Source organism: Tyto alba, unplaced genomic scaffold (assembly GCF_018691265.1).
Source record: "Tyto alba isolate M040663 unplaced genomic scaffold, T.alba_DEE_v4.0 Super-Scaffold_3, whole genome shotgun sequence".
NCBI classification, from domain to species: domain Eukaryota; kingdom Metazoa; phylum Chordata; class Aves; order Strigiformes; family Tytonidae; genus Tyto; species Tyto alba.
The window spans coordinates 2,670,239-2,685,034 of record NW_024881304.1 but is presented as its reverse complement, the minus strand read 5'-3'; the positions used below and the strand labels follow the sequence as shown (position 1 = coordinate 2,685,034).

The window sequence follows — 14,796 nt, the reverse complement described above, 5'->3', positions numbered from 1 at the left end:
AGGCACTGCGGGAGCAAGCCAGGAACACAGCTTTCATTTTAAGCGCTGCTGAGCCCCTGCCAGTTCTGGGGTTGGGCACGTCCGTTCCTTCTACAGGGAGCTCAGCTGGTGTCAGCTGAGAACGCAGCTCGGCCTCTACAACCAGCGGTCTCGTGTTCACTTTGCAGCGGCCACAGCAGGCGATTCTGAGGATTTGCAAAGCATTTCTGCTGTAAGCTTTCCAAAATGTTGAGGCGAGGTCCGTATAGACACCAAGCATGGAAAATTTCAATTCAGTAAAGCAGCAGCAGTAAATAGTCATCTGCAAAATAACGGTGATTCTTATATATGAGCAATGCTGCTCACCACTCCAGCATTAGAGGGGGAACAATTTCACTGCGAATTCAGAATGATTTTATGAAAAGAATGCATCTGCTCGTTGACCGTTTCCCTGCTGTTGTGCACTGAAAGATGCTGCCTGCTGACAGACCTGTGCCCAGCCAGGGAAGTGCTGGAAAGAAGTTCTGGTAAAGGAAGCGTGTACATGCCCAGCCTGTACTCCTCCCTGGCACAGGGGTGCAAGAGAGTTCTGTCTCAGCTTTTCAAGAGTAGAAAAAGGAAAACAATAGTCGTGTGTGTTATATATTGGTGAATTCTTCCCTGAAGCAAAACTTTTACTATCTTCAGTGGGGGCGAGCTTTCACTTTGGACTTCATACACAGATACAAAACTGTAGCTGTGCTCTGGTTATGACCAGTCCCAGCTCCTTCCAAGAGAGATGCAAAAATCTGCAACAGGTGCTGGTGGCATGAGTTTCCTTATATTGTTACTGGATGTTGGTGCCTCGCACCAAGCATGAGAATTAATTGTAGTCCTCCCAAAAATCATCCAATGGAAACCGAATTCAGACACCCTATAAAGACAGTTGCACAGACTTCATGATGGATCAACCATCCTTCACCATTTTTGTCCAAGCCTTTCTTCATGCTTAGCTTAACCTGGGCTGAACCACACTGGTTACTGGTTCTGCTGTGCAATTCAGTGCATCCTTCTCCATTTCTTTTCACATCTCTCCTGCTGCCTCCTTAACAGATGATAATCTGCATGGCCAGACTTCTGCACTGGATTTCTGATCCCTCTTGGCACAGGAAAGACTGACGGTAGGAGACCACTGCATCTCTGAAGCCTGACAGAGACTGGGAATCTCTTTATCCAAGATCAGCAGATACTACTGCACTGCAGCAGCTGTCCTTTTGAGTTTTTTTGTATGATGGTCGAAATTAGACTTGCTGAAAAATGCAGTAAGCAAAAGGAATATGAGGTTTATTTTATTAATCAGCAAGTCTCACATATATCAATGAATCAGATTCCATTTCTTACTTGATGTTCAAAGTACCCAGCCATTTTGAAGCACCGCTCCAACTTAGTGCAGTTGAGAAGGGGCTATGTACATCTGTGGATGGTCTTCAGTATCTCAGACTGAACAAACAAGATGTGGAGGATGATTAGAATTAAGTCTCCTCTCCACAACTGCACCATCCACCATCAAATCTTAGAAAGGCAGAAGTTCGGTAAAGCTGGCAGACTGCATGACAGACAGTGTTTATCCCCCAGGTCCAAGACATGAATGCATGTTAATTAAATATAATGCTATCTGTTCTTGTTGTTTAAATAGCTCTGTAATTTGTATGCCAGAGGCACCTTGAGACTTGAGAGACTGAAACCACTTAATTTTTCTTGCCATTTGTGGTATTAAAGAAAATTTCTATCCTGGTTTTTAAATTTTATTGTGTAAAAGACGCTTTTTTCCATATTACTGTTCTCATTTCCTTTATTATATAGCTACATAAAAGAGAGTCCTGAACCAGGTTAGCTCCCAGTATGAAATTAAGGCTATCTGTTTATTTTCAAAGCAATTAATGTGCGGGCAACTGGGACTGACTGAATCTCATCATCTCCACTCAGCTTGTTCCCAATGCATCACCTATTTTTCAAGGTTTACTGTTCATGCTCCTTATGGCTCAATTTTCAACCACACTTTTCAGAAACACTGTTCTTTGCACCTACCAGGCACATCTTGCAATACACGGGACAATATAAAAAGGATTCTTTACCCACACACACGCACACACGTATCAAGGACTTGATAAAATCTGGAATAGCAACAGCCATAATTACTTGAAATAAAATCCTACCAAAAGTCTTGATGGGACACTCAAACCTGGTTAATCCAAAACACTTTGCAAACTATTTTTATTCAAATTAAAAAGACTCAGGTAAACAAAGTGATGGTACATACATGTTATAACCTGGTTAGCAGCTTAACCTTCAGGAGTACAAGATCTAATGAATAGCCAAGCATGGATTAACCAGGTCCGAAAACATACGCTGAAAAAGAAGTCACCAACATCAACATTCTGAATTTTTACACAAACAGTAAATTTTCTCATGGAAGGGAAGGACCGAGGAAGAGAACAAGTAATTATTAGTTGTCTCCAACTGGTTACGAAAATACCGCTCCTACGTTAATCTATTTTCCACTCTCACAGAAGCCAACCATTTCCCATACATACTTTTATTTTAATATGAAAGTTTTGTTTATGCCGGTACAATGAACGGCAGTGGAAAACAAATGAGGGGTTCAAGCACCCACAAAGAGAAAGAAAGAGAGAGACAAACAGACATGTTGGTTTTTTTTTTTTTAAACCAGTCAGAAAGTTTCTTTTGCTGGTTTTGAATTCTAGACTGTAGCCATTATATCCTAATTTTTACTGCAATCGACTGAAATGCCTCCAATATACAGAGACATGATTTTGAAATAAATAAACAAAGCTTAAAATAATTGATTAGGGCCAGCCCAGTGGCTTAGCGGTAGTGCTCTGCACTGCCTTGCGGGAGGACCCAGGTTTTGTTTGCACTTCCCATCTCTTGCTCCTGGGCCGGAAAGAGCAGTGGAAGTTGGGCTTCAGCTGCTCGGGCAGGAGAGAGCCAGTGCTGCAAGTCTGCTCATCACTGACCTTCAGATAAATTAAACATCTGAGTTATACAGGCTCCAAAGGGAGTCTCATCCAGTCCTCAAAAGAAAATAAATAAAACAATAACTTAACTAAAATCCATCCCAGGTTCTTTGGTGTAATTTTTGTTAATGCTGAGAAATAGGAGAATCTGGTGGTATATTAGTACAATCCACGGTAGTTCCAAATACTCAAAAACTAGGATTTGCTGCCTGATTCACTTCAACATTCCATCTTTGTGGCCAAAAACTGCAAAGCCTATCGTAATTTAAACACATTTTAAGATGATACTGTGTGTATGGGTGTGGTCTAAGATTATTCAGTTTCTACTTTATTACATAAACTTGGTCATTTACAAAGGCCAGTAAAGAATTTCTGAACCACAGGTGCGCCACTCGTAGAGTTCAAACTTATTTCCCTACACGTTGCTTAGCTCCGCTTTCTTCACATCCATTGCACATCTGACCTAAACTGTCCTTAAGTGCCTATTTGTAATTACATGGTTTTCTGTGCAATGACTGGAGGATTGCAATAGGAGAGGGAGAAGAATTAGCCAGTAAAATTAAATAACAGTTTATGCTTGCACATGTCACTTTCCTCAGTATTAATTACATGAGCAAAATAGAACACAAGATATCCAGTATTTGAAGAAAAATATTTAGCCTTCTGCCAAATGTAAATATTCTGTACTGTTAGACTTCAGAAAATATTATGCATTATGAACATCTCTGGCAATAAGATGAAGTGTAACAGTAAATCAGTTCTTTTGGACTGAGTTGCAGTGATCACGCTCCTGCCAACAACTTTTTAAAATTAATATAGCTTTCCCAGTTACTTAATGCAATCCAAAAGTATTAATTCATTTTCTAAAATTAAATACACAAAATGATTTGCCTTTAAACAAATAAATTTGCACTCCAACAGGTTGGTTAGTTACGAGAACAGGTAAGCCTTTAGCAGAAGGCAGTCATAACTTTGAAATTTGGCAAGAAGATTCCATACCTACCTTACTTAGCTAAAACAAAACAAAAAACAAAACAAAGCCAAAAAAAAAAAAAACCACCAAAAAAAAAAACCCAACCCAAACCCTCTGAAGGCTGCAATTAATTTACTCTATTTTCTCCAATGTACTAGGTATGCTGAACTTACACACACCATAGAGTAGTATTTAAAGTCATGACAAATATCTCCCAAATTTTGTGTTGCAAAACTGTCATTAAGGTGAATCAATACACTTAAAGAAAGCATATAAAAAAGTCTTACAACGCCCAATCACGAACAGAATATGTGTGAAGTTAAAAACATCACGTTACTTCACTAATGAAAACTCAACTTTCCTTCTCCTCTAACTTACCTTCCAAGACCTGAACTGGTTTGAAGTTCTGCATGCCTCTCCTACATGCAGGCAGAATTGCTTAGGGAGGAAGCTTCCCCTTCCCACTGCTCAGTGTTAGGGACATCACAGAACCCCCAAAGCAGGTCATGGTAGATGAAACATTTCACGTTCTAAGAGCATGCCAGCACATGTATTCTGTTACTGATTTAGGAACACAGTGGCCTTGGCTACACAATTAAAAAACTGGACAGGACTGGACAACAACAGCAGTCAAGACACCCTTGTCCCATCCACACTAGCACTTCCACGATTGCTGTGGCCCACTCAGCTGCCTCGGTATTGACTTGAAATGTCATTTTTCACTAGTGTCAATGTATATCTTACCTTTAACATCTTTTAAGAGATCCTCCCTGTTCACATCCAAGCAAGAGTCCTGCTGGAAGTGGCTAGCACACACAAGCACATGTACACACATTCTTCTAAGATGTAAACTATGACTAATTTCACATTCCACTGTATCAACCTGTAAATACTTTGTTTTCATTTTTCTTCTTTTATATAAAAACAATGGCATCAGATTCTCAGCAGTAAAGTATAAGAAAGATGAATCCTCGACTACACTTAACCAATTATGAAATCGCCTTTCAAACAAAGGAAACATATGCAAAAATCCGTGTATTTGATAAAGTCAACTTAATATAACAAAAAGTGAAATATGCTTATTAAAAGTGTCCTTATATAAAAATGGTCTTGCAATGTACAGTAAAATGCAATACAAATTATTGTTGGTTATCTCTTCCCATCCAGTAACTAAAACAGCTATTGTTCCACAAAACTCCTTATATGCCGGTATCAAAGAAAGAAGCAATTATGTGACTAAACATTTTCTATGTTGTATGCCTGACGGATATTAAGGGTGTCTCGTAGCATCAAGTCTCGCAGACGCCATAATGCATCGGCCATTGTGGTATGAGCCCCTTTACTTTTCAACCAGTGTGAAGGGAGTCGGCTCTCTTGTTCTTTTGATAAGTGGACATCTCGTCTTCGTGCTGGAAGGTCAAGAAACGGTCCAGTTATCAACTGGCACTGGTATTCACCACAATTTTTGTAGAAAAAGGCAAATATAATTCTACAACATGACTTTTACTCCTAGTATTTATGCCCATACAATTGATTCTTAGATTTCTACAACACCAATGGAATTAGCTTACTGATACCACATATATGCCCAGCCTGTTGATTTAACAATTACTTGCATGGGTAAATTTTATTAGGTAAGCAGCAGATTTGTTTAGCATTTTCCATACAAGCAAAAATTATTAATCGTTATGAACAAGTGTGTTCTGTCTGAAAACATCCCACTCTGTATCAAAAACCTTACCTGCAAGGGTCTGGTCCCACTTGCTAATACTGTTTGATTCAGCACTAAGCCCCTCAATGTATTTCAGATAGGCTTCAGAATGAAGAAGCCTCTGTGTCTTTGGTGGAGGGGAGACAAACATGGGAGTTGTGGGCTGCTGTATAACCGGCTGACTTGCAGGGCTCTGGCCGGGATACGGAGGGGGTGCCTGCTGTCCTGGTGGGCCAAGGATTCCTATCTGCAATGACAAAGTGATGGAGAGATCAGACTGGGGGGAACTGCAGGGAAGCCGCTTCGCATCTGTGCATCAGGTCATCGTCATACATCCCTGGAAGACACCAACTTCAGCCGGGGTAATCTCTTGGGGTCACCGAGATGCACAGAGAGAGGAGGTGCAAACAAACCATATTCATATTTAAAAGAGAACATTGTTCATATTTCTAATCTATGTAAACATATTCTGATTACTGTTGCCATTTATCCTTTTTCCTACTACCCTTAATTACTCCTTTTGCATCCTTTTTATTTAATTTTTTCTCTAATTTGATCATAAACTGTGTGGTCTGAAGTGCAGGGTTTGTCTCTAAAACATGTAATGCAAATCGACCATGATTCTTGGATGACTGCGATACTTCCACAGAATAAATGCTAATTGATCTCAGATAAAAATGGCAGGCACACAGAAAAATCACAGTCACACACAAGAATTCCCACTATTGTGATTAAGAAGCAGTACTGAGAACTCTTAGCACAGATATCCTGTGGTCTGGAATAACTCAATGTCCTGACATACACACTTTAGTACTTTCTCACTCAACTTCCAGTATTCTTTACACCCTCTATAAAATCACATTTATCTTCACGATGCAAAAATTTAGTCAATAAAATTGGAAGTGTGCTGAACACTTCATCTGTATTAATCACTGAGAAGGAACACCTGATCATCACGTGTTATCCAAACTCACAAATTCTGAACTGCTGATGAACATCTGCTTTGTCAGTTTGTGAAATACGGAAGCAAACAAAAGAGTTTTTGCCCACTCATCAGCAGCTGAGAAAGTGAACAGCACTGCCTCTGTATCACCAAAGCATGCAAACCCTAAGTTATCAGCAGTTTAACAGTATGTTGAAATGTCTTGTCTTAGTTCAGTAGAAGGAAAATAAAACAAATTACTGTCTTGCTTATACTGCAGAAGTTATCCCATTGGGCAGAACCTAATTAGTCTAATAACAATCCAACCAACGAATACAGACATACACTCTGAGTGTAAGATACTAACTGGTTCTAAATACACTGGTGTACCTTTGATTTATGTTCTCCCTGGGAAAGGCTATGTGAACTCCTACATGTCTTAACTGAGATGATGTTCAAATGCTAATTCAGAGCCTTAGAGCCTCATAAATAATGCAAAAATGACTCACCTGCTGTCCAAAAGGACTTGCTCCAGGTGCTGGAGTCCCTACCATGGGGGACACATTTTGGCCTATAACACCTATATTTCAAAATATAAAATTAGTCTTATTCCAGAGCAGTGACAAATACCTGTTTGGTCTTTTACAGTAAGAATCTACAGTTTTATATCATTGCTCACAGTTATTTTAAGCAGATGTATGATATTTAAATATCCCACTCTCCCCCAATAAAAAAAAAAAAATTTAGAAGCTTCTGAATGAAAAAAAAAAAGCCAACATGACAACTACCAAACATTGATATGTGGCCTGTTGAATTAATTTAAGAAATGCAAAGTGAGTAATTTTTTGGTTTTCAGGTTTTTTTTCACGTTACTTAGTGATTGCCAGACTAAATCTTTTAGTTTATAATGTACGCCTTTGGCTTGACAGGATCTTCCTGGAATCCTTTAAGAAAGAAAATGTTGATTTTCTTTAGTAACATTTAACATTTCCTCGTGTTCGGTTTTATAAAATACATTCACAGCAGGAAGAAATCCAAGCCACTGCACAAATTCTGTCAGATCTCACTAATATAAAACACAATTAGCAGGTTAAGCTTAAATAGTCTTATATATGAGACCGATGAACATTTGAAATAAATTTTTAAAAACTAAAAACTGTTACGTTTGTCTCAAACATATTGAGGCTTCTCCCTATTGCACAGAGTGCAGCAGAACACACTCATGTCAGTCTTGCATACAAAAAGTTAAAAATCTAAATGAGAGTCATGCAGTTCCTGACATTTTACATACAGATACTTTGGTCTGAAAAAATGAAAGTTATGTGTGCTGCTGCTTTTCTTCCTGCTTATGCCACTTCTCATATTCATTCACTGGAAAAGCTGCAAACTAACTATGCTCCTCCTGAGGTTTTAATTTGCATGCAGAGCTCTGTATCAGTGATCAAAAGATGTGCCACTGCATTTTGCACACTAAAGCATATTTTGAATGCATTTTCCATTTGATCTAGGCCCCCATTTTAAACGCATCTGTACTAACAGCAAGTCCAAAGTTGTGAAAAACATTGATCATACAAGTTGTGGACTGTGGCACGGATCTTTTTTTTGGCACAAAGCAGAGGTCTGAAGGAGGGCACCCTCAACTTTTCGGCACCAGAGCACGGCTTCACCCTCAGCCCACCCCACCCAATTTAGCACCACTTCACGTGTGGTCCTCTATTGCTAGACATTATTTTTTCCCTAATCCATATCCTTTCAATTTTAAACACCATACATGCAGCCCACTCGTCCAGTGGGAAAAACTCTTCAAAGAAATGCATTCACCTCAGAAACATTTGTATTGGCTGATGTGTGCTAAATGTCACTGCCTTGGTGAGTTGGACACACAGGTGTTTTCCTACTCCCTCTACGTGACACTGTGATGAATTGTACACACCAGCAAATCTGCAAGCTGCACACCTAATACTGATGGATTAAAAAAAAAAAAAAAAAAAAAAGGAAAAAAAAAACCCAAAACCAAATAACCCAAAACAATTTACATATAGATAAAAGTCTTAACAGAGCTTCTGATAAACACAGCTGCAAGGTGGCAGGGGGAGGCAAACAAGACTTTCGTCCACAGCTTGTTTAACTGCTGAACATATGGGATGAACATCTTTTAAACAGGCACATGAGCTATCAGAGGTAAAAACTGAAAGAATCATCAGAAAACAGGATCAGAGAGCAGATGAACATTTTTCCCCATAATGAGGACACGCTAATGGTACTAACACTGAGAAAATGTTTGTTTCGTTCAGCCTCACTTTTCATCAAGTGTGGCAAAAAAATAGCAAATGTGTAGTAGATATGCTCTGAAAAATCAATTTAAAATTTGGCCACAATAGTGTACGGAATTCACCTTATCCCCAAACGTTTCCAGTTACTGTTCTATCAATAAGGTTTTATCTGAACACTGTTTTATAATAACATGTCAGTGCCCCAATGGTCAAGGGGTCTTATATGACTAAATTCATTTAAGTGCAGTCTAACTACTGATAAACATTAACATACTGAAAAAGAGTTCAGTAAAGAATGAGAGCAATAAATTTAATTTAAAATCCCACTTTAAATGAGGAAAGGAGGAGTGGAAGGATGCTGTTCAAATGACATACGGATATGAATAGGCTGATTTCAGCTTTTCAGACCTCTTATAAACTCAAGCACAATTGTCAAGTTTTTTAGCTGGAGCAAAACTACTGCTGGAGCAGTGTCACATTTCTCCAGTAACCTTTCCCTGCCAGTTACCGGACATGCTGTTCTGTCAACGCTTTGCATATACCACATATATTCAGCAGTGCATTGTGTGCGCTGCAGCTAAACAAACCTGCAATGTTCAGAAACAAAAGCTATGACCAAAATAAGCTGCAGATAATTTCTGTAACAACTGGTTAAACAGCAAGTAAATGAAAATGAAATACTGAGTGAATGAGGATGACATTCTTACCGGGTGGTGGGATGCCTGGGATGCCTGGCATACCTGGCGGAAGTTGGTGGGGTGGGGGCACCCCTGGGTGAAGTGGCTGCATGCTGCCCATGCTAACAATGCCATCAACTGGGCCCTGCAAAGGTGGCAGCACCGGTGGATAGCCACTTATCATGCCTTGAAGGACACAACAAATTTCAAACATGCATCAATAACATGCAATATGATCTACACAGTAAGACATGCACTATCCACAAAAAAAAAAAAAAACAACCAAAACCAAAAAAGCACCTTTAGTATGGCAAGACGATACTATGATACTACAATTAGTATCTTGCAAAAATGAACAAAAATTAAAAATAAAGTTATAAATATGAAACACTGTACTTTTGATGAATTAGTATTTAGTGTATTTGTATGTTTCTCATGGGGCAATAAATGCTGAATATTCAGATATGTTAACACAAGGAATAAATTCAGCCACAATTTGTTACTAACGCAAGCAATTTTAATACAGCCTAAAGCTCTGCCTTCTGCATACAGATTATGAGCACAACACTAACTACACAAGCTTCATGTACAGCCCTGCTGTGTGGGCTAGCTCAGAGACCAAACCCAGCTGCAACAAAAATAAAAACCTATGCATTTTTCTTCAGTGCATATGCAAATCAACACACAAAAGCCCTACAACGTTCATATACTTAAAACTAATGGCAGTGACAGGTGAATTTTATTAAACCATCTCCAGTATGAACTAAGGAAGTAACTAAAATTTTAAACCTGACAGCACTGGATGTGCTGGGCTGCAGTAACTTACATTCATGGCACTAGACCGAAGTAAAAGGACTCACAAGGAGCACCTGCAGTCCCTCACAGAATTTCGCTGTCAATGTCTTCAAGGTGCTTTTATAGGAAAATCAATGATATGACGAAGACGGTATTGTGCTGCTGCTCATAAATTTAGTTTTCTGCATGTGAGGGAAGACAATTTAGAGCTTACTCTGGTTTTGGCTCAGGTTTGCTGCTATCCATGAGGTGAACCTAAAGAATATAGCTGCACTATGTTTATTAGGTGCTGTAACGTAACTTGCTTGTCCCTTGCCTGTTTTCTAGGCTAATTTAAATGGATGCATTGCCAGGTAACCAAGGAAAGGGGTTGGAAAGACAATGAAAAGATGACAGAGGACAGAAGCAGGTCTAGAGAGATGAGGTAAGTTTAGAAATGCAAAATCGTTGGGTTTTCCATAGTCTGTTCCAAGAAACCACCTATTGAGTCTTTGCCACATTACCAGTAACTCATAAAAGAAACTTTCAGAAAAGGGATTTCTGAAATAAGACTGGCCAAAAACTCACACCAGCTCTAACTGAAAACAAAGCTGTCACAAGCTCAGGATCAGATCAAGCAGCTACAAAATACAAGCTAAATTTATCACTTCCTCAGGAAGTTACAAAGGTGAGAAACCTGAAATTCCAAAAGCTTTACATGGAGCAAACAATGAGAAGATAAAGAACTGATCTCCCTCAAACCTTCATTTTCCACAGGACACCTAGATTGACATTGACTATATCAGTTATTGGTACCTATTCCAAACACCTGGAAGCTCATCTGTACCTCTTTAACATAGTGAAATCTATATTTCTAATGGAAAAAGTGTAAGAAAGAAATCAACAAAAGCATCCCTAGAATAAAGACCTTTCACTGTAGCTACTGCCTGGTACTTCCAGTGCACCCCAAGCTGCAATCCCATCTTCAATGCATTTACATACACTTCTGAAGCTTTAAAACAAAACAAAACACCTACAATGAAACAAGCTCATATTTATCAATCAGGAAAGCTCATTTCTACATTTCCAAATAAAATACTCACTCAACAACTGGCTCCATTAATAAAGTTGTAATCAAATCTCCATGAGAAATCAGTTCTTGTAGCTCATCACAAGGTTCTAAGAGCAGCCAATTTCATGAGCTAGCACTTCGATTTTAAACTAGTAAGTATGGGCAAACTATTTCCAGCTCCCATGGCTGTGATTTATGATGTCTTACAAATTACTTTTCTCCCATTTTTTACTATAACAATGTAAGATTAAATAAACTTTTGTAATGCCTAAATCTGTAAGAAACTAGAGCGCTGCATGCTAAGAGAAATGCATCTCAGAAGGCATCCAGATTTCTTGGACCTGTATGCCATAAAGAAGTTCTATGAACTGCTGTGATGAAGAAGTTATCTGAAGTAGAGAAAAGCAATCAAATGATGAAGGAAGATGTGAAAGAGGTCTCAACAAAATAAGATACTTCTAAATAAGACCTGTGGAAACCAAAAATGAAAGACTCTGTTTTTCAAATGGGCCACAAAAACAGAGTTTAAAAAGATCCACTTGATCATCTATTTTCAGGAAGTATTTCACAATGCTAAAGTGAAGAGACTTGAATGTCTAACTGCTTGAATAAGATGATGGTCTTAAACAGAAGTTTGCTTTTGAGGAGGTTGCCGCAGGAAGTAAGTTTGCATGTCTAGTTTGCAGAATGCACGTTCTTGGCAAAGTTTTACGGAAGTATTAAGTATTACTGCCCATCAACACCTACCTCCAAAAAACTGGAAAAGTGACTCAATGCCAAAAAGACAAGAACCAAACCAAGAACACACAATCACAAGAGGATGACATTTCTACATATTCTACATTGAAAGCTCAAAAAAATCACAAAAGAGATCAGCACTGGAGAACTCTTTTTTTTTTTCTTAATATATGCATAGATATGTGTATACGCACACAAACACACACCAATTGCAAACAGTTCAGAGGAAAGTTATCAAGAACAAAGTGAAAAAAAAAAAAAAACAAAACAAAAGAAAAATGTAACTCAGCGTAAACAAATACTTAGTAATCTGGTGACCAGGAACCAAATAAGGAATGTGCCTTCAGCTTAAACATCCATGCAGCCTATTTACTAAAAAGGGATTTAAAGACTATGATGAAAAACGGTTCAGGCTATCAGCTCTAAATATGGCCACAGCCTGTGAGACAGGAAAGAAAAAGAAAAATGACAAAAGAATAAATGGAATAATTGGAATGCCTTAAGGGAAAGTTTAAAAAAACCCAAAACTCAAAAGAAAACCCTACCAAATACTGAGTTTTACCTATTTGGCACTAGTTTGACCTTGATTGAAGTAACCTAATAATTTTAATTACAAATGGAGGAAGGAAAACAGCCTATCAGGTCATACCTAATCCATTTTCTCACTGATGTATGGCTGATTCCCATACAAGAATCTCCAGTCCTCAAGAATCTACATTGTCTTCGGATCTGATCCTGAAAATACTCCGAGCATACTCCCTCTGAACTCAAATCAGATTATAACTGGTAATGAGCACAACACCCAGCAACAGGGACCTCGTGGAAGAGTTCTCCAAGCTCACTTCTATTTTGAAAAATCTGATAAACAGCAAAGTTAGTATTTCCTATTTGTTTCTGCAATGACTCTAGATCCTAGTCTGCTCTAGTCACCACTGTCTCATCAGCAATTCTGTAAAGCTTTTGCTTGGATTTAAGTATGGTTTGGATTCTGCTTGCCTCTCACCTTCCTGACAATAAATAAAAAAAAAAAAAAACAAAAAACAAAAAACCAAAATAGTGATTTGCCTCCTACTTCACCACTTCCACTGATGCTGCATGCACTAGAAGACTATTTAGCTTGCTCCCCTCCTGCCATAGCAGGGCTAAACATGAACTCTGCAAAGTAGAGTGAATAAACACGACTGCACACAAACTGAACAGGACTACTACACAAGGAGGACCCTTTTTCCCTGCATTTTCAACAGGCTACTGACTACTGGAGCAAGTAACATGGGACTACCAGGCTACTGCTGTGGTTATGTATATTCGTTATGAAGAAAGACTGAAGAGGTTGAGCTTTTTCTTCCGTAAGAACAAAGTGACCCAAGAGAGTGTTCAGAGTTATGAAGGGGGTTGATATAGTGGATGAGGAAAAAATGGTCATAGCTCCTACGTTTTACCTGCAACGGGTGTCAACTGCTGATTGAGCATTCCCATTGGTGTTGGTGGCGGCACCACCCCCATAAGAGCCCCGACAGGAGTGCCTGCCCGGGGGGAGGAATTCTGCTGCTGTGCTGCTCGCTCTCTCTCCTGCTGCTCAGCAACTTTAGCTGCCCGCTCTGTAAAAGTATTTTAGATTTTCAGTTCTGTTTTGTAACCCAGAATTTCAAAATATAATCTGTTCATTAAAAAGGACTAGTCAAACACTGGCATAGTTTAGTCAAATATAAAGTAGAACAGATGAATCTTTTTATACAGCATATGATTTGATTTCATGTGGCTGCAGCTAAGACTTTTAGAGAACCTTTAATGAAAAATATTCCACAGAGTTTTATCTCTTTCTAAAAAATAAATAAATGAATAATAAAAGAAAAATTTAAAAAGTCAAAGAACAAATTTGATAATAACACCAGTGTTACCAACATGAAGCAGCAGTTCAGCACTAGGCTCGGTCCGCACTAGGAAAACATGGCAAAACATTCCCTCTTTGACACCACCAGCTCAGCTAAACCAGTTGCAGCCAAGGCCGGCAGCTCTCATGTAGATCCGCTACCAGCTGCTGCAGGGATTTTAAGCACTATGTCTACCAGACATGCCCTAAGTAAGATGCAAATAGATAGCAGTGCCAGCTGGTGGCCCATTTATTCTTGGGCTCCCCATATATTTTACTACTGATGCAGCTGAAAAATGGTGGCAAAGTCGGGAAGCATTTGCAAAGTTTCCCTAGTGTAGCTAGGACCTTAGTGTTTGGAACATAACAAGCAGCAGTTTGATGAACCAAAAATATTTTTCTCTGCCTCTTTCTGTCATTTTCCCCATCTGGTCCCCTTTGAGCTATTGTTTTTTTTTTTATTTTTTTTTCCTTTTTTCTTTTATTTTTTTTTTCTGAAGATGTCTAACTCACATTGTGCTGCTCACTGGAGGTCATGTGTGTCCTTTGTACGATGAATGTGGTCATTATCTCAATCAAGTTTCTCACTGTGACTGCAAGAACAAAAGATCTACTGCAGGGGAATCTGACCAGAGGACAATTTTATATTAAGGGAAGGGCAAAGGGTCATGGGAAGAAGAAAGAAAAAAAACAAAATCCAAGCAAAACAAAAAGGACATATACTGAATGCCCACTCAAGGTGCTTTGGGGGCATGCAAGTTGCTGATTTGTTTACTCTGAACGTTGTATC

At 38.9% G+C, this 14,796-nt stretch overlaps 1 protein-coding gene across 15 annotated transcripts in view; it reads right to left on the bottom strand.

The window, feature by feature from the left end:
- Positions 1 to 2,204: 2,204 nt before the first annotated feature.
- The window catches only part of PBRM1 (polybromo 1), a 65,537-nt gene continuing 52,945 nt past the window's right edge, over positions 2,205 to 14,796 (bottom strand). For 9 of the 15 annotated variants that reach the window (XM_033004580.2, XM_033004587.2, XM_033004581.2 and 6 more), the window contains 4 exons: positions 9,583 to 9,738; positions 7,112 to 7,182; positions 5,711 to 5,927; positions 2,205 to 5,378 (listed from right to left, as the gene is read on the bottom strand). In XM_033004580.2, the coding sequence (XP_032860471.1) occupies positions 5,206 to 5,378; positions 5,711 to 5,927; positions 7,112 to 7,182; positions 9,583 to 9,738 (617 nt within the window). In that variant the 3' untranslated portion in view covers positions 2,205 to 5,205. Of the gene's footprint in view, positions 5,379 to 5,710; positions 5,928 to 7,111; positions 7,183 to 9,582; positions 9,739 to 13,484; positions 13,735 to 14,796 lie in introns of those variants that run through there. The other 6 variants (XM_033004589.2, XM_033004590.2, XM_033004593.2 and 3 more) reach the window with 3 other exon arrangements.